Below are 25,691 nucleotides of genomic sequence, written 5' to 3' on the forward strand. Positions count from 1 at the left end.
CAATAAAGGCTGTTGAGAAGAGTCTGACCGTGTTGCATCTTCCTTGCTGGCCGAGGTGGGCGAGACAAACTGGTGGCCTGTACGGGGAACGAGGACATCCTCGTGGATTCAGGACTCTTCAAATCCAGGACGGCGACGTCGGTAAGTTCCCGGGTAAGGGATGACAAGTTCTCTGGAGGTAAGCAGAGACGGATGAAAGCCTTGGTTTAGAGGCTATAAAGTCTGTGGTCTACAGCAGTGTTGTTTCCAATTGATCCTTTGTGGGTAGGACTTGTAATTTTGTTTCTTTTCTTCTTTGTTTTCTTTGGAATTGCCAAGGTCCCAGACGGGAGTGCATTTGCTGGGAATAGCCAACAAGTGCCAGGCTACGAAGTCGTGTGTAGACAAACAGGTCAGCCCACCCTGCTCGTAAAACCACTCGTAAATAAGTGCATTGAGGGGTTGGGGATTTAGATCAGTGGTAGAGCACTTGCCTAGCAAGCGCAAGGCCCTGGGTTCGGTTCCCAGCTCCGAAAAAAAGAATAAAAAAAAAAGTGCATTGAGTATGGGAAACTCACATTCCAGCCCACTCCTGACAGCTCTCCAGGAACTCCTCAATCGGTGTAAGCTCAAAATCGAAAGGAAAATCCTGTTGAGCTTTCTTGATGAATGCGATCGTTGTGCTCCATGGTTTATAGTATCGGGATCTCTTACCTTGCAAGCATGGGACAAATTGGGAAAAGATCTGGATAGAGAAGCCACAGAGGCCAAGCTTAAACCCGAATCAAAACCTCTTTGGCGAATGGTCCGTGCCTGCTTAGAGGATAGACGATGTGAGGAAGCCGTTAGGACAGGTCAGAAAATCCTTGCAGAGCAACAAGAAAGTATGTCGGAGGGAGAAAAGGTCCCGAAGGAAGAAAAGAAAAGAAAAGGATACAAAAGGAACAGAGAGAAGGCAGAGATAAAAAAAGGGGATAATCAGGACCAGGAAACAAATAAGATATATCCCTCTTTAAAAGCCTTGACCTTAGGAATGTCAGATGATTCAGAGCTTAGTGAGGATGATGAGGCTGATCTCGAGGAAGAGGCTGCTCAGTATGAGAGAGAGAGAGATGATCCAGACTGGCCGCACGCTAACACCACGTGGCAATGAGGCAGACAATTAGGCAAGAAAGCGGTTATACCAACAGCACCTCCATATAACCCTCAACATAAAAGCATGGCGAGGCCTGCAAAAGGTACTTCCTTTTGCCCAGAGGTGTGGAAAGAGATGGGATTAAGTTTTCCAGTATTTCTGGATGCTAACGGGCATCAGTATCATGAACCCGTTGATTTTAAGACCATAAAGCAATTGGCAGAATCTGTCAGAACCTATGGGGTCAGTGCAGCTTTTGTTGTGGCTCAATTTGAGGCTATTGCTAGATATTGCCTCACCCCTGGGGATTGGGGGAGTCTGGCTAAAGCCTGCCTCTCCTCAGGTCAATACTTGGATTGGAAATCTTACCTTTATGAATATGCTAACACTCAGGCCGCCATTAATCTGGCCTCAGGAGTAGACCCTCAGAGACATTGGGATGCTGACATGCTATTGGGTCTAGGGAGATTCGCTCTGGACCAGATTGGTTATCCAGAACAAGTTTATAGCCAAATTAATGAAATAGCCATCAAGGCATGGAAAGCACTGCCTAATAGGGGCACAGTCTCCGGGAACCTTACCAAGGTCCTGCAAGGGCCCACAGAGCCGTTTTCAGACTTTGTAGCCCGCATGGTAGAGACCGCTACCAAGATCTTCGGAGACCCTGATATGGCCATGCCTCTCATTAAACAGTTAGTGTATGAGCAATGTACAAAAGAATGTAGGACTGCTATAACCCCATTCAAACATAAAGGTTTAGAAATTTGGATGAAAGTCTGCAGGGAACTGGGAGGACCATTGACTAATGCTGGCCTAGCGGCAGCTGTGATACACTTAGAAAAAACCGCCACCACGGATACCTGTTTCAAATGTGGCCATAAAGGGCATTATCGAAGACAGTGTCCTGAAAGGAATAAGGGGAGAATTAGCGATAAACCCAAGCAACCTGGACTATGTCCACGGTGTAAGAAGGGAAACCACTGGGCAAATGAGTGTCGATCTGTGAAGGACTTGGATGGCCAACCCCTATTGACAGGATATGGTGGTGCACGACCAAAAAACGGACAACGGGGCCCATGTCCCCAGGGCCCTCAAATATATAGGGCTCTGCAGGGCGATCCTAAGGATCCTTTGCTACAATTTTTTACTGAACATCCAGTGATCTTTCCTAAGGTCACTGCCTCAGAGCCTTTGTCTGGAGCGTTAGATATTTATACAGATGGCTCCAAAACAGGTGTAGGTGCCTATATGGTTGATTCTCAAGAACCAGTCTTAATTCAATACAGTCCAGGCACCCCCCAAATTACAGAATGTAAAATTGTATTGGAAGTTTTTAAAAGATTTCATGATTCTTTTAATTTAATTTCTGACTCTGCTTATGTAGTTAATGCTGTGTGCTCACTTGAAATTGCAGGGCCAATTCGGTCGACTAGTACCATATGTCAAATTCTCTTAGAATTACAAAAATTGATTTGGGCCAGAAAAAATAAATTTTTCATACAACATATTCGAGCCCATACTAATTTGCCTGGTCCCATGGCCAGTAATAACGCCCTGGTGGATGCTAGTACTCGTAGAGAGTTTATTTTTCATGCTGCTCCGGTTGATCTCGCTAGAGAATTTCATCAAAAGTTTCATGTTCCTGCCTTTACTCTTCAACAAAACTTTAAAATCTCTAGAGCTACAGCCCGTGATGTGGTGTTACGTTGCCAGAATTGTGTTCAATTTCACCACCCTCCTCAGGTGGGGATGAACCCTTGTGGTCTGATCCCGCTAAAACTTTGGCAAATGGCTGTCACACACATATCTGAATTTGGAAATTTAAAATATGCTCATGTTTCTGTTGATACCTGTTCCGGTATTATACACGCCACTCTGATGACTGGTGAAAAGGCTCGTAATGCCATTAGTCATTGCTTAGAGGCATGGGCAGCCTGGGGAAAGCCTGATAGTCTCAAGACAGACAACAGGCCTGCCTACACTGCAAAGTCCTTTCAGGCATTTTGCCAGACAATGCAGGTCGGTCATACTACAGGATTACCATACAATCCCCAGGGTCAAGGAATTGTGGAAAGAGCACATCATACCTTAAAAGAGCTTATACAAAAACAAAATGAGGGAATTGCCAGCAGCCGAACACCAAAAGAACAACTTTCTTTAGCTCTTTTTACTCTAAATTTTTTAATTTTGGATGCGCATGGCCACTCTGCCACAGATCGCCATGCTGCTCCTACACCTGTGACTAATGCAGAAGTAAAGTGGAAGGATGTCTTAACTGATGAATGGCGTGGCCCAGATCCCGTGATTTCAAGATCTAGGGGAGCTGTTTGTGTCTTCCCGCAGAATCAAGAAAATCCAATTTGGGTACCTGAGCGCTTGACTTGAAAATTGCCTTCTGCTCTTCCTGAAGATGAAACTACAAACCCTACTATTACTACTGGGAATGGTAATACAGGTTAATTCGATCACCCTGTGGGCTATTGCCAGATCCTGGCCAGTACCCATGCCAGTTCATAGCAATTCTACTGTTTTGCCAAACTTTTTCTCCACCTCCTGTTTGCGTGATGTTCCCTGTATAGTGCCAAATGGAGAAATGCCCCAACGGTATGCCGCCACTAATGTTTCTCTGTCGCATACCTTATGTTTTACTGTAAAGAACTCTTCCCTGCCCTGTGTTTGGTTGCGTAGAGCCACATTAGCTAATTGGTTGGATCCTATGAGCGGCAGTACAATGGACACCGGGATCATCCTGGCTGCTTTGAGTCAAAATACCCAGGGGGTCTCTTCAGCCAGCGGGAACACTTCAGCCAATAGTTCTGCTGATTTGAACATTACAACACTGATTATGATGCATAATTGTAGCGTTCCATCACGCCCAGGGCAAGGTAACTATACACAGGATAACTCTACCCGTCGTAGAGTCTTACCCGCTTGCCCCCCATATCAAGGGTTCCCACCTGATTTTACCCCATGTCAGAGTCCATTTCATAGAGCAAAACAAATCTTGCCAGGATTTGAGTTTTCCCCACCTCTTAGCAAAACACAATTTAATTGGAAACAGAATAAGTCTGGCATGGAAAATCTCTGGCCTTGGTTTCAATGGGTGCTGTCCAATGAACAAGGGGCATATACATCCCTGACCCCCTTTGCTAGGTTGATGGGTGAGAACTTCACACTGTATAATGTTTCAGCTACCAGAAAAAATGATACCAGGTTGATCAATATTCAATATAATAGCCTCTTGGCAAATGACACTGCCACTAGTACCTCAGTATGTGTTAGATCACCTTTTTCTTTCTCATAAGCACTAATGTAAGCAATGATGTTTTAAATTGTAATAGCTCTGATGTAGTCTGCTATTTAGCTGAATGCTGGGATGGCACCAACGACACCGCAGTGATGGTTAAGATTCCCTCCTTTGTGCCAATCCCAGTGGAGGCAAACCCAGATAGCTTTCCTATTCTTAATTTGCTAAGAGCCAGAAGAGATTTTGGAATTACGGCAGCTATAATTTCAGCTATTGTGCTGTCTGCTGCCGCAGCTACTACAGCCGCAATAACCATGACTAAACAATGCAGACGGCTGAGACTGTCAATCAGATTGTAGAAAGAACTGCAGTGGCGCTAGAGATACAAGAAGAATTTAATACCCATTTGGCATCTGGCCTTCTATTAGCTAATCAAAGGATAGATTTAATTCAAGAACAAATTGAAGCACTGTATCATATGACACAGCTGTCCTGCATTTCCTCCCTTAGAGGTTTATGCATTACTCCTTTGCAAGCTAACTTTTCTCAGCATTCTCAACAAAGCAAAGAAATCTCGAATTATCTGAAAGGGAACTGGTCCATGAAAGCAGAGCAACTATCAAGACAATTGCTGATGCAGATTGCTGTCCTCAACAGCACTATGCTGGACCCCATCACAGTTGAAGACTTTACCTCATGGATTACCAATGCTTTCTCCCTTTTTAAGGAGTGGGTGGGCATGTTTGCCTGGGGAGCTATTGTCCTCCTGGGATGCAGAGTAGGTCTGGCTTATTGGCCGTTTAAAAAGACAACATGCCAGACACAAAGTGGTTGTTTACCAGGCTATGATCGCCATTGAAAATGGTGCTTCTCCCAACATATGGCTGGCCTCTTTGAAAGATTAAGAGTTCACCCTAGATCATTTTTGTCACTGTCATGTGGAGTCATTGTATCCAGAGACGGGCAACTTTCCTCGAGCTCGGACCAACCTAAGACACGGGGCCCAGTGGTGATAGGGTAACCCAACGACGGATAATTCCGAGTCATTGTCAGGAACGACCTAAGACAGGAGCAATGACAAGATTGACGTGACACCCAGATCTAGACCAGTCATTTTATTAAACAAAAAAGGGGCAGATGTAGGGAGAGGCGCGGTAAAACAAAGATGGCGCCAACATCCAGCCCCGTCTGGATGTAAACAACTTATCGCGCATGCACAGGCTTGTCTCCTTGCCAGGGCGGCCATAGGATGAGGTGATCCGGCGCCCTCCTGTGGTGAACAACAGTACTGCACATGCTCGGGTTTGCACCTGGCGTCAATCTGGCCGGGGTGGTACCATGCTAATAAGGTTGTTCATGCTCCGCCAATCCCTGGAGGACAAGTAGCAGGGGTGATAGTGGGGTGATTCGTGCTCCGCCAATCCCTGAAAGACAATTAGCATAGCCCCAGCCTGTTGTGTATATAAGGTGAGCGCTTTTGCCTCTCGAGGTCCCTGTATCAGCAATGAGGTGGTCCTGCAATAAAGGCTGTTGAGAAGAATCCGATCGTCTTGCGTCTTCCTTGCTGGCCGAGGTGGGCGCGACAAACAAGTACTAAATTGTCATACAAAAAGGAAAGATAGTTTATCAGCAAAAGCACAACAAATAAAAACTCACGGTAAGGGGCTGGAGAGATGGCTCAGGGGCTAAAAGCACTTTCTGCTCTTGCAGAGGCTGTGGGTTTGAGTCCCAGCATCCACAAGTCAGTTTACACCTGTAGTTCCAGTTCCAGGAGATCGGATGCCCCCTTCTGGCCTTTGAGGGTACATGGTGCTATGCATATACAAAGGCAAAACCCTCCGAGACATAAAATAAAAACAAACATTAAAGGCAGAGATTAGCAAGATGGCCTGGAGGTAAAGCATTTGTTCTGCAAGCGGAAGGCACTGGGGCTAGAGCTTGGATGTCCTGAATCTTTGTAAATGTTGGGTGGCATGGTGACTTACCTGTAGTCACAGCATTAGAAGGTGAGGACAGACTCACTGGAGCAAGCTGACTAGTAGACTGGTATTGAGGACTTCAATTGAGAGCCCTTGCCTTGATGAATAAGAAAGAGACCAATCAACAAAGACTCCCAAAACTACCTTCAAGTCTCCACAAGTGCATGCAAGCGGACACACATGAACATGCATGCACATGGATACCACAGACACGCATTCTCATGAAAAGAAAAGGATTTCTTAAATCGTGAATTATTATTCAAGGGCTTAGAGAGATGATGGCTCAGGAGTTAAAACCATTTTTTTGTTCTTGTAGAGAAACCTGGATTCAGTTCCCAACACCCGCATGTGGCTCACAGCCATCCATAACTATAGTTCCAAGGGATTTGATGCTTTCTTCTGGCCTCCCCAGGCGTGTGTGTGTGCTTATGCACATATGTGGCATATAAATATATATGCAGACAAAACACTCATATACGTAAAATAAATAAATCTAAAAACTGTGTTCGAGCCAGCCAGTGTGGCCCCTGGGGTTTCAGGATAAGCCTGAGACTACAAGAGGACAAAATTGAGCTTGAGGTCATCTAGCTGTCATGGATGAATCCTCCAACAGTCAAAAAGCATGGGGGACTTCAGGGCTACCTCGCCGGCTCCTAACAGGCTTCTGTACTGAACTTAGGTGTTTGAGTTCTAATCCTTGCCGGGTTCTGCTCACCCCTACCCCTAGAGTCATCAAGGATAAGGGTGGAGCTGAATTTTAAGATTTTTGCTGCCGGTCACTCCTGAAATCGATGACTCTCTTAGTGCAAAGTGTTTTGGGGGGGGGGGGGTGTTGTTGCTCATTGGTTCTGTTTTGCTTTCCTCTGCAGACGGAAACCATCCTAGGCCAGAATGTCTTCCAAGTAGTAGCCAGGTCCTTCTACTCATGTCGGCATGCTCAGGGACCTCTGGATGAGGAGTTGACAACTAAGCCCTGATGGGATTTTGTTTTCTGGCCTTTCCACATATGCAAACAGCTGGTTGTGGTGGCAAACGGCTGAAATCCCAGAAGTCAGGAGGCTGAGAAGGAGGATCGGTAGTTCTCAACTACATGGAGAGTTTGAGGCCAGAGGAGGCTATGTGAGACCCCGTCTAAAAACAAACAAAAGCACGCACGTGCGCGCGCACACACACACACACACACACACACACACACACACACACACACCCCAGACAAGTTTCTCTATACCGAAAGCCAAGAGCCTTGCCACATAGCTCTGTGACCCCTAGTATTTCTCCATGTTTTGTGCACGGGCCAACAATAGCCACTCTTCAGATGTTTCATCCTGCTGCAACTGTGGTTAGAGAAAGTGGAGCCTAGGGATAGGCCTGGCTGAGACCCAGTCTCTTCAGAGAGGGTCTGGACGCTACGTCCCATTGAGCAGGTCTAGCAATCCCAGCTGAGAAGGCTGTGCCTCTCCCACCAGCCACAAGGAGCTCTGACACCGGTCACTGCCACACCCTCAGGTGCTCAAGAAGGTCCCGGGGGCCAGCTGACAGAAGAGGTTTCTAGAGGTTGGTGCGGATGCTAACAGTAGTCTCTGTGTTTCTATCAGCATGTGAGATGGGGAAGGGTGGGGCGGGAGAGGATGAGGGAGAGAAAGGAAAAGAGGGAAAACAACAAGCTGATGTGGTAGGGTACTACAATCCCAGCACCCAAGTGGCTGAGGCAGGGGAGTTGGGAGTTTGAGGTCAGCCTGCATTATATATTAAGGGGAGAGGGGGAGAAGGGGAGAGAGACACAGGGTGGGGAGAGAAAAGGAAGAGGGGAGGGGAGGGGAGGAGAGGTGCAGAAGCAAGCTGAGAACTTGAGTCTCCGGTGTGAGATATAAAACAGCTTCCTCCTGCCCCAGCATCTCCCTCCAGGCTCTTTTCCTCATCTTGCCGGAGAAAGTCTGGGAATGTGTCTGTGTGAGGAGTCGCTGCCCTCAGCTGCTCCGGCCGGCTACCCAACATCCCACAGCACACTTGTCTCCTGCATTTCAGAACCCACTCTGCCTCTGACTTCCAGACACCAGAGTTCCCCATTCTTGCCAGGATCAGCAACTCCCATCCAGACTCTTGTGGTCTGCTTTCCATTCCTTATGCTAGCCCCCTCCAAGGGGTGAAGTCAGCCGCAATGAAAGGAGAAACGTGATAAGGAAAGAAAGCTCTGTCCTGCTGCCCAAGTCTGTCCTCAGAGAGCTCTGGGACAGAAAGAGGCATCGAGTTTTCCAAAGAGCACGAAGCTGGGGACTTCCTCCTTTTCCCATCTCCATGTTCCAAGTAGCAACACATACATGCATGTATGCATGAATGCATGATACATACATACACATGCACATACGTTATGCATGTATACCGAGAATCCGGGATGAGCCTCTGCTAGCATTTACATAGACTGACCACCAGAGGGCGATAAAGATCAAAGCCTACCACCAACTGCAGCACCACGCCCTCCCACAACAGTTTTCAGTTTGGAATTAAGCCATTTTAATTGACTTCGAAAGTTTTCTAGGTTTGTTTGTTTGTTTATTTTGCCCCTCCCCCCTCTCCCACCCTCAGGTCTCTAGCCTGACCTCAGGAATTCTTACAGGAGCTGGAAGGTGGCTCAGCTCACGTTAGGCAGCTTCTACCTATGGTAACTCCAACTCCAGGGGGATCCCACGCCCTTGGCCTCCATGGGCACCTACATACACATGCACACATTCACATAATTAAAAACAAAGGCCAGCCTAAGGGCTGGAGAGATGGCTTAGCAGTTAAGAGCACTGACTGCTCTTCCAGAGGTCCTGAGTTCAATTCCCAGCAACCACATAGTGGCTCACAACCATCTGTGACAGGATCCGATGCCCTCTTCTGGTGTGTCTGAAGACAGCTACAGTGTACAGTGTACTCATAGACATGAAATATGAATAAATAAATAAATAATCAAGCAAGCATTGGCTGCTCCTGCAGAGGACCCGGGTTTAGTTCCCAGCACCCATGTGGTGGCTCCTTACTACCTATAGCTACAGTTCGAGGGGCTCTAATACTGTCTTCTTGTCACACTTACGTATGTGCAAGTAAACACTCACACATAAAATGAACACAAATAAAATAAGAACTTAAAAGTTCTTATAGAGATAGGTGTAGCCAATTCAAGTTTTGTAGCCTCAAAATTCAAGAGGCCGAGGCAAGAGAATCGTGTTCAAGGTCACCCTTGGCTACACAGACAGATTCAACACACACACACACACACTCACACACACACTTCTCACAGATTAGCCAAATTCATATATGTATGTATACATATATACACACATTTTTTTCAAATGCAAATTAAATTCTTGCCTATATTCCCCTGAACACAGAAAGTCTAACCTATTGTGTTGTTCTCTTCCCCGTGAGACAAGCCGTTATATAGGCTCAACAAAAGAAAAAAAAGAGCGGTTCACTTTCTGGATACTACATAAAAGTGGGAAGAAATACTTGACTCCAAAATTGTCCTCTGACTTTTACAAGTGCATCATGACAAGTGTAACTATTCAAACCACACACTCACACACACTCATAGGCTCACACACACTCACATTCACACATTCGCACAACTTGCACACTTACACTCACTCATACTCATACACACACTTGCACTCACACACACTCACACACTCACACTTATACACATTCACACACTCACACACATTCACATTCATACACTCTCACGCTCACACTCATATACTCACACACAACATACACTCACATACTCTCACACACTCTTACACGCATTCACACACTCACATTCACACTCACACTTACACACATTCACACGCTCACACATTCACGCTCACACACTCACATACACTCACACAATCACACTCACACTCTCACACTCTCACAGTTACACACATTCACACTCATATACTCACACTCACACACTCACACACTTGCACGCACACACACTCACATACACACTCACACTTACACACATTCACACACTCACACATTCACACTCACATACATTCACAAACTCACACTCTCACATTCACACACTCTCACACTTACACTCACACGCTCACACTCGTATACTCACACAACATACACTCACATACACTCACACACTCTTGTCCTTACACGCATTCACACACTCACATTCACACAGTTACACACATTCACACACTCACATTCACACTCACACACTCACATACACTCACATACACTCACACACTCACACACACATTCACACTCATACATTCACACACACACACTTGCACACACACATTCACACTCACACACACTCACACTCTCACATTCACACACTCTCACACTTACACTCACATGCTCACACTCATACACTCATACACACTCACACTCTCTCACACTTATACACATTCACACACTCACACACTTGCACACACACATTCACACACTCACACTCTCACATTCACACACTCTCACACTTACACTCACATGCTCACACTCATACACTCACACACACTCTCACTCACACACTCTCACACTTATACACATTCACACTCATACACTCCCCACACTTGCGCACACACACACACTCACACACACACCCCAGCTCCCACAGTAAATAAACTCCACAGAGGAGCTCTGGGATGGAAGATCCCAGGGCATCTGCGTGTGAAGGCCAACAGCTCAGAGATATGCCTGAACACACTGTATCTCCTCCTCTTTCCTTCTTCGAGCCCTCTAAGCCCGGAGCTTAGAATACCATTAGTCAGTCTGGGGAAATGGTGCAACAAGACAGAAATGAGGTGGAGGTAGGATAAGGAGAATGACATCAGGCTGGAGAGAGATCTGCATGGACACCAAGAGAAAGAAGCCAGATGTGAGGTCAGGAAAGAACCGAAGGGGGACTTGGGGACTTCCAGGAAAGACAGACAGACACATGTGTGACTTCACTCAGCTGCTGCTCCATAGATCTTTCAAAGATGAATGAGACAAGAAACCTTGGTCATCAGACACCAGAGGAAGATAGACTCTGAGAAGAGATTCCCATATGTCTGACTGAGGTAATTTTCGGTTTGGCTATCTTTGAAGAGCTAATTAAGAGATAGGCGTTTGCACAACCACCGGACTATATACAGGAGCTCAGGTGCCTACCAGTGTAATGAATTAAAGAAACAGAGACGGGGGCAGAAACCTAGGGGGAAAGAGAGAACAGATTTGCATAACACACCAACCACACTTCTGCACGTGTATGCTCACATAACAAAACCATCCTACGCACCCAAGCCCTCGACTCTGCCTCCCTTAAGGGAGATGAGCATGGACAACAACTAGAGCTGTCTCAGAGGCTGACAGCTATGCCAGAAGGGCATGAAGGGGTTGGGAATGGAGGCAAAAAAGGAATGAGGGATGGGGACCAGAGACGTGGGGCAAAGTGTTGAAGGAGGATTTGAGAGAGTAGAGTAGTAAAGTTTTCAAGGTGTTTTGCGGAGAGCGAGACTCTGTCCTCCTTCCTTCCAGCCCCCAAAGAGGTCTCGGGGAAGCAATTCTTCACATAGCCTTGAAGTAAGTCTCATAAGTTGTATTCTGGAGCCCTGCCCATGCCTGTGGAATCCTCTTTTAAATGATTTCCAATCAGCAAGGAAAGAAAGAGAAGAGAAGTTCCTGAATGACCTGTCGGGAGACAGCTGAATGCCCACGGCATGCGTCCTGGGCTGTCGTTACCGAGGCTGGGATCCGCCACTGTGTATGGGTGCGCATATATTCCGCATCCTTAGAGAAGCAGAGGTGCTTCTGAATCATGGGAGGCCATTTGAGCTCACTCTATCCTGCCTCCCCAGACTTCTGTTCATACTGGCGCCAAGCTACGCATGTGTAGCCAGTGCACGTATACACATAGAGAGAGGTAGCGATCAGGATGATGCACACAAAGGTGAAAGGAAGGTTCTCAGCTGCCCTGCTGTATGTGGTCCCTGAGCATACAGGATTTCTTATCATTTATCATTCCCACAAAGCCTCAGATGAGCTGCAGGTGCTTCCGGATGGGCCCTAATGACACCAGAGCATGATCCACCCTGTATCACTCCTGCACTCATTCACACACACACACACCCGACTCCCACTGCCTCCCTTGCTCCCCGTAGTCCACAAGCAAACTTTCAGTCGCCACTTCTTTCTGTCCCAGCCCCGGTTACACAGATACCTGCCTGGCATATCCCTACCCGCCCCCTCATCTCTTAGGAGGCCAGGGCCCAGGGCCTGAGGCGGGGCAAACTTCAAACAGGTTGATGCTGTTCTCCTGGAAGTGGAACAAAAAGGGGTGGAGTCATTGAGGCAGGCAGGGTCTGTGGGAGACGACATCCCCGCCTCCATGGACATATAAAGCAGCCTGTCCTGGTAGGGGATGGTCAGTCGTTCTCTCAACCTGTAGAAAGAACAAGTTCTGGTTCCTCACCACACACCCAGCTGACGGACAGGACCCAGCATCACTCCCTCCCTGGTAAGATCGATGACAGCTGAGAAGGCAGGGGGACATTCTGGGGATCTATGGGAAAGGGTGGGACCAAACGGGCATGGGATTTCTTATTCTTTATCATGGCCATAAGGTCCCCCTGGATTTCACTGGGAATAGGAATTATGGTAAACCTTAGAGAGAGAAGAGAGAGGTAGCCTTTTGAGTGCCTCTCTGGTGAAGGGCAGGTACTTCTAGGTACACTCGGTTGGTCCCTGGAGAGACCTATGCCATCCCAACCCTTCCAGGAACAAGAGCTAAAAAAAACACATTGTAGACAGACAGCAGGATGCCCCACACATCTGTGTGTGCACCTCCTGTTTCCCTGCCTCTGTCAAGTACCACAGAAAGGTGGGGCCCATGGAGGCTAACTGATGTGTCTGACCTCTTCCACCCACCAGGAAAATCTGGGTGTGTCTCCTGGACTTCAAAGACAGAGACCTAAGATGTCAACCTTTCGGTCCTTGCGGGTCCCACATTCTTTGGACCCTCTCCCCGCAGCATGTCTCTCAGGACCACATTCACTTTTCTATCCTTTCTAGCAGCACAGTGCCTGGTGCTGATGCTGCAGAGATGACTGAGGCCCATTTCCTGCCCTCCAGGAAGTCACAGTTGAGTAGGCGAGGCAGTCAGGTGAACAGGTGGTGAATTAGCAGGTGTTTCAGGTGTACCAGGTGCCTTGGGAATGCAGGCAGAGTCACCAAAGTGCCCAAAGGAGTAAAGGGGAGGAGTAAAGGGGTGAGCAGGAGAGCTGAGGGGTAACCAGGTGACCTGAGCTGAGTCTTCCAGGACGGATATGAATTCTTTCTATTGGAAAGGGGATATATCATAAGCAGTACTAAGAAAGGCAAAGAAGGGGGTTGGGGATTTAGCTCAGTGGTAGAGCGCTTGCCTAGGAAGCGCAAGGCCCTGGGTTTGGTCCCCAGCTCTGAAAAAAAGAACCAAAAAAAAAAAAAAAGAGAGAGAGAGAGAGGCAAAGAAGTAGAACCCGGGCAACTGGTCCACTTATACCATGTTGCTAGGAGGTGGGCGGGAGGAAAGTTCGGGGTACAAGGAAGTGTACCCTTGCCAAGGAATGGGCAACTGGGGGAGCTGCTCAGCTCTGACTGCCCAGGCTCCTGGGCCCAGTGGCGGTTGCGTCCTTTTCCTAGTGTCCCCAGGTGCTAGCTTCAACTGTGCCTTAGTGTGAGAGGGAGCTTCACTTCTGATGATGGCAGAGCTGGGCTCTGCGGCTGTGAAGAAACGGACGTGTGATGAGAAAAGAGCCCTTGGCAAAGAGGAGGGCTGGCATCTTGTGCCAGCCGTGTGAACTCTAGAACTCAGGATTGTCCATTACGGAAGGACGACTCCTTGGGCTGCTTCCAGATCCAGCATCCAAAAACCCAGGCAGCTCTAATTGTCTTCTCCCAACTCTAGGAGTGAAGCCTGGTGACAAACTCCTTACAAAGTCCTTGACTTTGCCCACCTTGACGTTCTCCATCTCCCTCTCCACAGAGACAATGACTATGTTCGAGAATGTCACCCGGGCGCTGGCTAGACAGCTGAACCCTCGAGGGGATCTGACACCCCTAGACAGCCTCATTGACTTCAAATGCTTCCATCCCTTTTGCCTGGTGCTGAGGAAGAGGAAGAGTACACTGTTCTGGGGGGCCCGCTACGTCCGCACCGACTACACTCTCCTGGATCTGCTGGAGCCTGGCAACACCCCCTCAGGTCAGCCTCTGAAGCATAGCTGGGCTCTAAAGGATGCCGTGGGGCGAGGGCCAGCCATCTGGACGACAGGGAAGATTCTCGATCTTCTCCCTGATACGGCTAGCCCAAAGTTCTCTCGAGGGGTGCTCCCCGGCTGAGCTCCTTCTGTCTTTTCCCTCCCGCAGATCCAACAGATGGCGGGAACTTCAGCTTTAAGAATATGCTGGATGCCCGGGTCGAGGGGGACGTGGACGTGCCGAAGACAGTGAAGGTAAAGGGGACCGCAGGCCTGTCACAAAGCAGCACACTGGAGGTGCAGACACTCAGCGTAGCTCCCAAGGCTCTGGAGAGCCTGCACAAAGAGAGGTGAGAGGGGACGGGGCTGAGGGACTGACAGGATGGGGTTGGGCAGTGCAAGCGGAAGGGTGGACCCCTCACCCTGACTTTACCAATCCCGGAAGAGAATTCTCCTGGGGGTGGGGAAGAGCTAGGTGGTCAGGAACCTGAGTGTTCTTTGCTACGGCATCATGGGAATGCAGGACAAGTCCTAAGGTTCCTTCAGCCCTAAGACTGTGAAACGCAATGGAAAAGAAGTTTGTAGTAACTGTTCCTTACAGAGACTGCCGGAGCTCGGCTCCCATTAAACAAGCTTCAGGCTGGCTTCATCCATATACAAGGAACACTGCCCCAGAGGACAAGGGGTGTGGCAGAAACGATGCTCATACAAGGCTCTGGCACGCGTCTGGCTTGACAGGGAACCTGACTTTTAAATAATTAAGTAGTAGTTGAAAGAAGCAGGTGAGGACTGGAGGGGCCGGAAGGGGAAGGAGAGTCCTGAGTGTTTGACAAGTCACCCGGTAAACATTTGCAGAGTTCTCACTAAGTGTAAAGCACCCTACTGTGCTGGTGTACATCCAAGAACCTTGAGGTGTAGGAGGGTGAAAACTACCTCACGTAAGAATAATTATCCGAGGCTGGAGAGATGGCCCAGGGGTTAAGAGCACTGGCTGCTCTTCCAGAGATGCTGAGTTCAGTCCCCAAGAGTAATTATTCAGTCGGGCAGTGGTGGCAGACTCCTTTAATCCCAACCCTTGGGAGGCAGATAGAGGAGAATCTCTAAGTTCGAGGCCAGCCTGGTCTACAGAGTGAGTTCCTGAACAGCCAGGGCCACACAGGCTGTCTCAAAAAACCAAGGACAATAAGCATGCACTTAAAGCATTGTAGCCAATGCAAGAAGCTTTAAGTGCATGGTGAGCATTCGGGTGGACTTGCAGCAAGGGAGGGGACTTCTGGCTGGGGACTTGAGGCAAATCCTCATGAGGCAGTAGTCTTGGGTTTAACCTTGAATGACGGGTCAGGCAGGGTCAGGCAGGGAAGGAGAAGGGCCTTACAGAGACAAACAGGTGAGATGTCTCAAAACCAACAGGAACCATGAACTAGCCAGATGCAAAGGAAGGACAAATGGAAGACAAGAGGGAGGGTAGACCCAGAGCAGGTGGGAGCCAGAAACAGGTCAAGGAGCCCAACCGGGACCCTGAAGCTGCTCTGATGTGTGTCGTGACTGACCTGAACAAATGGAAGAAGCGCATTAGAGAGAGGAAGGTGGACAGAAACACACTGTCCCGCTATCCGTCAGAGAAATAAAATGAGGACATGAGCTGAGAGGTGTGGACGGGATGCAGGGAGGTGTGGCCGGGTTGCAGGGAGGCGTGGCCGGATACGGGAGGAGTGGGCGCCAGGCTTACGGCAAAGGATGACGAAGTGGGTTAAACTCAGCAGCTGACTTCAGGGTGACAGATTTTTTAAGGATGACTCCAAGTCTTGACCTAGGTTGTGTCATTACAAGACATTAAAGGTGACAAACAGGTGACAAACAGGAAGACTAGTGAGCTGTAGTTTTGTGGGGACGGTTGTCAGCTCCTGTGGTGGTGCAGCTGGAGTACTACCTGAGACTGTTCAACGGGTAGGAGGAAAAGGGGCTGGAAGCTCAGAGAGGTAAAGACGCATGTGTGGGGGTCAGCAAGATACAGACTAAGGTGGTAGGAATCATTGGACGCTCAGAGAGACGAGGCATAAAAACAGAATTTTGGGGACTGGAGAGGTGGCTTAGTGGCTAAGAGCACTTGATGCTTTTTGCAGAGGACCCGAGTTCAGTTCCGAGGTCTCACTCATTAGTGAGCTCACAAGCACCTGTAACTCCAGCTCCAGGGGATCTGATGCTTTCTTACACACACACACACACACACACACACACACACTCAAGCACACACATACATACAAACGCGCGCGCGCGCACGCCCGCGTGTGCGCACACACACACACACACACACACACCACCAAAATCTCAGAGGACATAAAATATTAAGGTTCCAAATCAACGGGAAAAGGGAAGTCAGATGGTGTGTGTGTGATTTGGGAGCCAGAAAGACAGGAGCAGAGGCAGCATGCAAATGGAAGCCAAGATAAGGCCGGAATGGGACAGGACAGGAGGTCCAGTGTGGTCCACAGTTAGGGGGAATCACAAAGTTTAGTGAATGGGGGGGGTCACTGTGATTTCAGCAGAGTGAGGCTCCAAAGGGTGATGAAGACAGACCGTGAGAATGGCTCAGCTGTTGAGACATTTGCCAGGAGGTGAAGGAGAGGAACGGGGTGGTGATTTGAGGGAGTATTCAGGAACGAAAGCAGATTTTGTAAGGGCAGAGACATGTTTTCATACGGAAGCAAAGGGGAGGAGGAAGTGGCGATGCCAGGTGCTGAGTCTGTGGCTGTTTGCACAGTTTATCTCGGCGCCCTGGGAGGTAGTCGGCGTCACCTGTGTTTTATAGGCGCGGCAACTCAGACTGGGCAGCTGCCCTGCCAGGAAGCAGAAGTCTGAGTTTGCACTGTGCCCTGATCTGAGCCTGCATTCCTTCCCTGGTACCACACTGTCTATGATTGACAGATTGAAAAGCAGACACGGAGGGGGTGACTCACGCCTTTAGTCCCAGTGCTGAGAGGCAAAGGCAGGTGGATCTCTGTGAGTTCAAGGCCAGCCTGGTCTACATAAGCCAGCCAAGGCTATACAATGGGACCCTGTCTCAAAAGTAAAATAATGTAAGGTAAAGGTGGTAGGAAACACTGACTGTGGTGCCTTTGTGCTTCTCCTGCCTAAGGAAACTGTCAGCAGATCACCCATTTCTGAAGGAGATGTGGGAACGCGGGGAGAACCTGTATGTGGTGATGGAGGTGGTGGAAACCGTGCAGGAAGTCACTCTGGAGCGAGCTGGCAAGGCAGAGGGCTGCTTCTCTCTCCCCTTCTTTGCCCCACTGGGACTACAGGTTTGCTATACACAGACACAGATAGAAACACACACACACACACACACACACACACACACACACACACAGAGAGAGAGAGAGAGAGAGAGAGAGAGAGAGAGAGAGAGATCCTCCTTTGCTCAGTGGTACCCAGCAGGTCAGGTTTCCACATGCCACAGAGGCAAAAGGGTCGTCACAGGTTCAAGGTCAGCCTGGGCTACCTGGTAAGATCCCAGGATGATGACTGCTTTCGGAAAGTCTTTTAGAACCCAGTAGAAATGAGTGCATCTCTTATCATCCATACATGCATCCAGTGAGGATGTTCAAGAGGAATGTCATGGGATCCGGAGCCAGAGGAAGACTTCCTGAATGAGATAAGAATGGGGCAGCTGGTGTGGAGGAAGGAGGAACCTGGATGTGGGGCAGGATGATACACAGGCAGGTGCTAGAGCAAGTCCGTCCAGTTCCTTTCCCCTGTCCAATCCAGAAGCAGGCATAGCTTGATAGGGGGTGACCACTAGAAATGAATGGGAAGGGGGCTGGAGAGGTGGCTCAGTGGTTAAGAGCACTGACTGCTCTTCCAGAGGTCCTGAGTTCAAGTCCCAGCAACCACATGGTGGCTCCGAACCATCTGTAATGAAATTTGATGCCCTCTTCTGGTGTATCTGAAGACAGCTACAGTGTACTCACATACATAAAATAAATAAGTGAATATTTTTAAAAAAGAAATGAATGAGAAGGCTTCAAGGCCCGTAAGTTCAGAGCACAGAGAAAGACAACTGGAGATCCTACTGAAGGCATTCCAACTGCTTGTGTCCTCAAAGGCTCTCAGACCTTAGTCCCTGCATCCTGCCCCTCTTCCTAATGGATCTCAGAGAACTTACAGATTCCCCTTGTGTTATCCTAGGGATCCTTAAACCACAAGGAGGCTGTAACCATTCCCAAGGGCTGTGTCCTGGCTTATCGAGTGAGACAACTGATGGTCAATGGGAAAGATGAGTGGGGTGAGCAGAGCCCAGCATGTTCCCACCTCAAGATAAGGGGCAGTGGCATCCTGTGAGGGGATGGGGGGGGGAGCATCTTACAGCACCCACTGCTGGAGAAAGAGGAAAGGTTGCTCTGGAAAAAAGATCTGAAGGAGACCTGAGTTCCAGGTGTCCCTGGGCACTGCGGGAGCTGTGGAGGGGGTGACCCAAAGACCAAACGAGCGTAGCCTCTACCTCAGGAAGCCCACGGAGGAGACAGATCCTGACACCAGTACTAGATTGGTGATGGGGGTGGGAGGCTGTGCTAGTGTACTCGGGAGCTTACAACCTCCAGCAGTAAAGGTCGGGTAAAGAATTAGATAGGGCATTCGAGGAGCTCTGTGATTGAGGCTGAAGAAGGAAGGGTGTGGAGAGCAGGTCATGACCTCCTGATGCCTCTCTTGCTCCTTACAGACATCCCACACGTTTACAATGACAGCATGCAAACCTTCCCTCCCGGAGGTAGGTGCACAGTTTACAGGCTTCCCTCAACACCTGCTCCAATGTTATCTGGTAAAGTCTCCCACCACCCTAAAATAGCGGTGGCTCCTATGATCTACCCCCAAGAGCATCTGCTCTTGTTTCCTGGGTCCTCAGATGGACAGGGGTATAGGATATAAATTCTACCCAGAAGGGACAAAGAGACAGGGTCAAATCAGAAACAGGGAGATTTGGAGGTGGGGTGTATTCCAAAGTTGAACAGAGTCTAGCAGAGTCTCTGTGTTTCCATAATGCATTGCAGTGTCTTGGCAATGGCTTTAGGGAAAGGCAGCAAAGAGTTGGTCATGACAGATGTTCTTTTTGTGTTTTCAGAAAAGCCAGGAGAAGGGAAGTTCATACGTAAGTGTTCCTTTGGTTTCACAACTTCCTTAAGTTCAAAACCCTCGCCTTCTTCCCTCCTTCATGGGACTGACTGGAGAGATAGTAGGACAGCTCTCAGCCAACTGCAGCAGAACTTCCGATCAGAAGTTAGGATAAGAAGTTCCAATAAAAGGAATGACAATAGAATGGGGAGATCAGTAGACAAGATGCCCAGGAGATCTGCTGCCCCAGACCTTTGTTGTCAGCTGTAACCTGTTCCCTATGTATCTGCTGCCAGTAACTAGGGCAGCTGGTGCTGAGTCACCCAGCTGCTGGGTGATACCAGTTCAGCCTGTGTGCCCTTCTCACATTGTATTAGTTCTTCTGGTCCATTCCTGCCTCCCCGGATGAGAGCGAGAGGATTCTGAAGACAGCCGAGATCTCAGAGGGGCGGTGCTCTCTCATGCTCCCCAAGGGATGGCTGCCATTCTGAAGGACTGTGTTCTTATCTGTCTATTTGCCTCTTATTTTCTCAGTGATCCAGGCATCTGATGTCGGTAAGGAGCTTTGTGAATTCTTTCAAGACTTTGCTACACAGGTAGGGGGAGAAGCATTAGAATAGAAGGAGAAGGGAAAGGCTGAGTCCTGGGTCTTGGGATTAGAGCCACTTCCAGGAAGCCATTACCACCAACACAGACTAGATGTACTTTTAGGATTCAGCTGCGAAACAGGCAGGCTGCAACTCACACCCCACCCCTGGTTACAGACCCAATGCTCTCTGAAACAGTCCTGGTCTGCCAGTCATAGGGCATAAGTTGCCAAAGCCGCTGTTTATCCCCAAACTCAAGAGAAGGGGAAACAGGCTTCCCCTAAATGTCTGGGTGCCATAGTTGAAACCAGAATTCAACTGCGCACCGATACAGGATGAATGCTAGGATACGGGACGATGGTGGTAACCCTAAGGCGACTGTCACGTTAGTTGAAGGCAGGGGGTCTAGTCCACCTCTTTGCTCCATCCTTCGTAATATAAGTACAACCACACCCCTTGGTAAAGAGGAAAAGTCAGATTCAAGCTGGAAGCAGGGCACCGGGTCCTGAGGAAGGTGTCACGAAGCCTACAGAACGTATGTACAGGGCGAGAGGGCGCCAGCTGAAGGGGTGCCTGCCACATTAACTGTGCCTCTAGGGGAGATGCACGACGACTTCAAGACATTAAAAGAAGAGGTTCGGCGTGAGACTCGAGAAATAGAGAAGTTGAGTCAAGTGGGGCGAAGCTCCCTACTCACTTCCCTCAGACATCTCCTAGGAAAGAAGAAAGAGCTCCAGGACCTTGAGCATACGGTGAGACACCGGAACGCTGGAAGCACGGGGAAGGGGAGTCTGGGTGGTGGCAGCCATTGCAGATGGGAAGAGGGAACTGGCAATGGCACAGGGTGACCAAAGGCTGTGGAATAAATAGCAGATAGACAGCCTGCCCAAGGCTGGCCAAGTGTACCTCGGCTGCTGGGCCACCACTGAAAAAGAGCACCAGTTCAGGGTTCCCGGAAGTGGTGCGCGCCCTCTGATGGCCAGAGGGTAACAATCGGCCTGTGGCGCCCTCTGCTGGATAACAGCTTGAACCTTCCAGAGTTTGAAACCCAGGGATCAAGGAGCCTACCAACAGTCCAGCACACTAGGACCTGACCACAGAGTCAGCCTCGGTTCAGAGTCACTGTGTGCCAAGTGCTAGGTTAGATCTTTACCGGAAGTAGTCACTCAGTTTTCCTCACAGCTTGAAGGGGCTCTAGACAAGGGACACGAAGTGACCCTGGAAGCACTCCCCAAGGATGTCCTGCTGTCGAAGGATGCTATGGACGCCATCCTATACTTCCTTGGGGCTCTGACAGGTGAGCGAGAAGTGGGTTGAATGGGTTTCTTTCTGTTACAAGAGTAAATCATGTGAATGAATTCCCAAATGAATGAATGAGTGGATGCCAGGTGGCTTATATTACAACAGTGTGTGTGTGTGTGTGTGTGTGTGTGTGTGTGTGTGTGTGTGTGTACATATACACAAGGCCCTGAGTTCAATTCCCGTACTTGAGAGGGAGAGAGAGAAGAGAGAAATCACCTAGGGTTTCATTCCTAGAGTTTCAGTTGGTTCATTTTTATTTTTATATTTTGCTACATTTCTGAACCTTCTGCATGGGACCAAGTCCATCATTTCCTTATTGCTGCCCACCTGTTAGCTTGCCCGCCTGTTAGCTTTAATTTCAGAGTCACTACTCTTCTGATATTGTGCCTGTATTTTCTCCTTCCCTCTACAGGACACATTTTCCCACTTTAAAAAAAATGTCCTTTAGACATAAGCTGAAACGTTTGCTACTTTTTTCAAGGGCCATAAAATGGCTCAGTGAGTAAAGGTGCTTGCCACCGAGCCTGACAATGCGAATTCAATTCGCAGACCCACACAGGGGAGGGCGGACCCCTGCAAATTGGCCTCTTCTTCCATATACACACCATAGCATGCACCTGAGTGTGCTTGAACACATATGTGCTTATGTTGGAGCGTACACACAACATATACACATATACAAGTCGGGGGAAGTTAGGCAGACTGAGGCACACCTTTAATCCCAGCACTGGAGAGACAGAGGCAGGAGGATCTCTGTGAGTTCAAGGACAGCCTGGTCTACATAGTGAGTTCCAAGACAACCAGAGCTACACAGTGAGATACTGTCTCAAAAAAAAAAAAATTGTGGGGGTTGGGGATTTAGCTCAGTGGTAGAGCACTTGCCTAGCAAGCGCAAGGCCCTGGGTTCGGACCCCAGCTCTGGAAAAAAAAATTGTGGGTGGGTGGGGAACTTTCTGTCAAATGCCAAACTCAAAGGAAACCCCTCAGCTATGGCCCTCTTAACACGCTGGATAATCAGTGTGGTAGGTACCTCATGCCTATAGTCCCAGCACTCAGGAAATTGAGGCAGGAGGATCACTGTAAATATGAGGCCACCTGGGGCACAGAGTGAGTTTTAGTTCAACCCTAATCTAACCCGAGCTATAGAATGAGATCCTGTCTCAAAAACAAGCAGAAAACACATGACATCTCCCCAAAACTACCTCCAAAGATTAGAATTTGGGTTGGCCGGTTTTTTTGTTTTTGTTTTTTTTTGTTTGTTTTGTTTTGTTTTCTTTTCTTTTTGTTGTTTTTTTTTTTAAGACGAGGTCTCACTCTGTAGCCCTGGTTGGCCTGGAACTCACTCTGCAGAACCATCTGGCCTCAGACTCACAGGGGTCCATGTCCCTCCACCTTCCAAAATGCCGAGATTAAAGGTGTGTGTCACTTTTTTCAGTCAAGGATCACACCTTTTTTTTTTTTTTTTAATTTAATGGCCAGCAAAGGTGTGTGTTATAGAGCAGGTATTCAGCTGTGGACAGATGGAGGGATGGCTGACTGGCTGGACAGACGGACAGATGGATGGATGGACAGATGGATGTGTGTGGACTGAAATGATTATGCTAACACTATTTGAAGTCTGTAGTTCCCTCTGTACCAGCAACGTATTTTTTTTCTTCCCTGATTTTTCCCTCCAGTGCTAAGTGAAGCCCAGCAGAAGCTTCTAGTGAAATCCTTGGAGAAAGAGATCCTACCACTGCAACTGAAACTGGTGAGGAAGAGTGGCAGATGTCAGGGGGAGTTGGGGGTGGAAGGAGCACTAGAACCGGTGGGACCAGGCAGACCTGCTGTGTTCAGAGGTCCCAGCCTTATCCCTAGAAGAGAGCCTTCTCCTCTCCCTAGAGGCCCAGGCTAATCAGCATGCCTCTGAGGGGAGAGAGAAAGCTTTTCCAGTTCCTCATTTCCAGATCACCTTGGTCCCTTGCAGGTTGAAAGCACCTTGGAGCAGAACTTCCTGCAAGATAAAGAAGGTGTCTTCCCCCTGCGGCCTGACCTGCTCTCCTCCCTCGGGGAGGAGGAACTGACCCTAACAGAAGCACTGGTGGGACTAAGCGGCCTGGAAGTCCAGAGGTCCGGCCCCCAGTACACGTGGGATCCAGACACCCTCCCCCACCTCTGTGCCCTCTACGCTGGTCTCTCCCTCCTTCAGCTGCTAAGCATGGGTTCCTAATGCACCTTCTTGGCCTGCTTCCCTAACGCCTCCCAGCCTCACTGTGCTCTATCTGTAACACTCAAGACACTACAGAGCCTCCAGGCTGAGGATAACTGAAATGCCAGCTCCTCCATGGTCACCAAGTTCCCCCTGCCTCACCATCTCTCTATCCCCTGCCCTCCAGCTCAGCACCCCCTAAGCCCATCTCCTGATGCTTAAATCCTGAAGATACAGAATCATTCAAACCCTTATTACTTTGAGCCACTTCATTAAAGGGGGGGGAGGGGGCTGGGGTGGGAGTGTGTGTGGGGTATACGACTTTAATCCCAGCATTCCTGAGGCAGAGGCAGGTAAATCTCTTAAGTTCGAGGCCAGCCTGGTCTACAGAGTGAGTTCCAGGACAGCCAGAGTTACACAAGACAACCCTGTCTCAAAACAACAACAACAACCACAACAACACAACAACCACAACAAAAACCACATTCACTTCCCATGCGTGTCTCCGAAAAAATATTAGCCATTCAAGAATGAATGAAAATATTATGTCAACCCTAGGACAAGCTGTCTTCTGGTTTTTCTGTAAAGGGAATGGTTCATTTGTGCCAGGTAAAGAAACAGACATTATCCATAAGCACATGATACTGCTCGCACTGTCCTCAGGCTGGCGGGAAAATGCTCCAGGAACTCAGAGGGTTAGAATTCAGAGTGTCTGCTTTACTTGAGAAGATCATCGAAGCAGTGTGACTTCACCAAAGAGCCCCTGTTCTCCAGCCATGGTTGAGAGCTTGGGAGAGGGAAAGAGAGGTCTAGAGGACTATGATGCAAGCACAAAACAACACATTCTCATGTTGATTATGTAGAAAATGGGGGCTGGAGAGATGGCTCAGTGGTTAAGAGCACTGACTGCTCTTCCAGAGGTCCTGAGTTCAAATCCCAGCAACCACATGGTGGCTCACAACCATCTGTAATGGGATCTGATGCCCTCTTCTGGTGTGTCTGAAGACAGCTACAGTGTACTTATATATAATAAATAAATAAATCTTTAAAAAAAAAAGAATTAAGTAGAAAATGAAGGTGAGATCCTATCTCAAAAAAAAATTAAATTAGAGGAAGAGGAAGGAGGGGCACCCAAGAATAAGACCTAAACCCTTTTTTTTTTCTTTTTCTTTTTTTTTTTTTTTGGTTCTTTTTTTCCGGAGCTGGGAACCAAACCCAGGGCCTTGTGCTTGCTAGGCAAGCGCTCTACCACTGAGCCAAATCCCCAACCCCAGACCTGAACCTTTTAAACAGTGGTTTGACCTGTGGGTCTTGACCCCTTCGGGAGGTCAAATGACTCAGAGGCGTTACATACCAGATATCCTGCATATCAGATATTTACCTTACGACTCAGAACAGTTGCAAAATTGCTATGAAGGAGCAACCAAAATAACCCTATGGTTGGGGGTCACCACAGCACGAGGAACTGGATTAAAGGGTTGCGGTGTTGGGAAGTTAAATCACTGGTTTAAATCATATTTGCTTTTTTATTCGTTTGTTTGTTTTCAACCCTCAAGTGAGGATGGGTGTGGGAGGCAACAGTACGGATATTATAATTTCATTAAACTTCTGGGGTCTCCTCACCCTCTGCCTACAGCTGGCTTTGAACATCTGTCACCAGTCTTGTTTGTTTACATTCATGGGGGCGTGTGTGTCATGGTATGCTATCACGGGACAACCTTTGAGAGTTGGTTTTCTCCTCCCATCCTGTGAGGATCAGAGTCACTTGTCAGCCTAGGCAGCAAACAGAACCCTCTCACCCTGATCCCTCAAACGTCTCCATCTTTTCTTCCCTCTTACGTGCACGTGTCTGTGTGCACCACTTGTGTGCCTCGTGCCCTCAGAGGCCAGAGGAGAGGGTTGGATCCCTGGAGGGAACTGGAGTATATAGATGGTTGTGAGCCTCCATTATGGATGCACACATGTGTGCG

General features: G+C 48.6%; 1 protein-coding gene across 2 annotated transcripts; it reads left to right on the forward strand.

The window, feature by feature from the left end:
* On the forward strand, nucleotides 1-25,215 carry Gsdma (gasdermin A). 2 transcript variants are annotated; one of them, XM_006247347.3, is made up of 12 exons: nucleotides 1-141; nucleotides 14,322-14,540; nucleotides 14,705-14,885; nucleotides 17,672-17,837; nucleotides 18,724-18,820; nucleotides 19,256-19,303; nucleotides 19,655-19,681; nucleotides 20,179-20,199; nucleotides 20,829-20,983; nucleotides 21,414-21,528; nucleotides 23,210-23,283; nucleotides 23,500-23,975. In XM_006247347.3, the coding sequence occupies exons 2-12, from the start codon at nucleotides 14,327-14,329 to the stop codon at nucleotides 23,740-23,742; spliced, it is 1,341 nt and encodes a 446-aa protein (XP_006247409.1). In that variant the 5' UTR covers nucleotides 1-141; nucleotides 14,322-14,326; the 3' UTR covers nucleotides 23,743-23,975. The 2 variants fall into 2 exon arrangements, with proteins under 2 accessions (XP_006247409.1, NP_001101767.1); NM_001108297.1 differs by lacking the exon at nucleotides 1-141 and adding an exon at nucleotides 12,725-12,815 and having other exon boundaries at nucleotides 23,500-25,215.
* Nucleotides 25,216-25,691: the final 476 nt, after the last annotated feature.

Source organism: Rattus norvegicus, chromosome 10 (assembly GCF_036323735.1).
Source record: "Rattus norvegicus strain BN/NHsdMcwi chromosome 10, GRCr8, whole genome shotgun sequence".
Classification (NCBI taxonomy): Eukaryota; Metazoa; Chordata; class Mammalia; order Rodentia; family Muridae; genus Rattus; species Rattus norvegicus.

Coding starts and splice junctions, on each gene's coding strand:
- Gsdma (XM_006247347.3), top strand. CDS start 14,327: ATGACTATGTTCGAGAATGTCACCCGGGCGCTGGCTAGACAGCTGAAC. Junction 19,304..19,654: donor GCAAACCTTCCCTCCCGGAG/GTAGGTGCACAG, acceptor TTGTGTTTTCAG/AAAAGCCAGGAGAAGGGAAG. Junction 21,529..23,209: donor CTTCCTTGGGGCTCTGACAG/GTGAGCGAGAAG, acceptor TTTTCCCTCCAG/TGCTAAGTGAAGCCCAGCAG.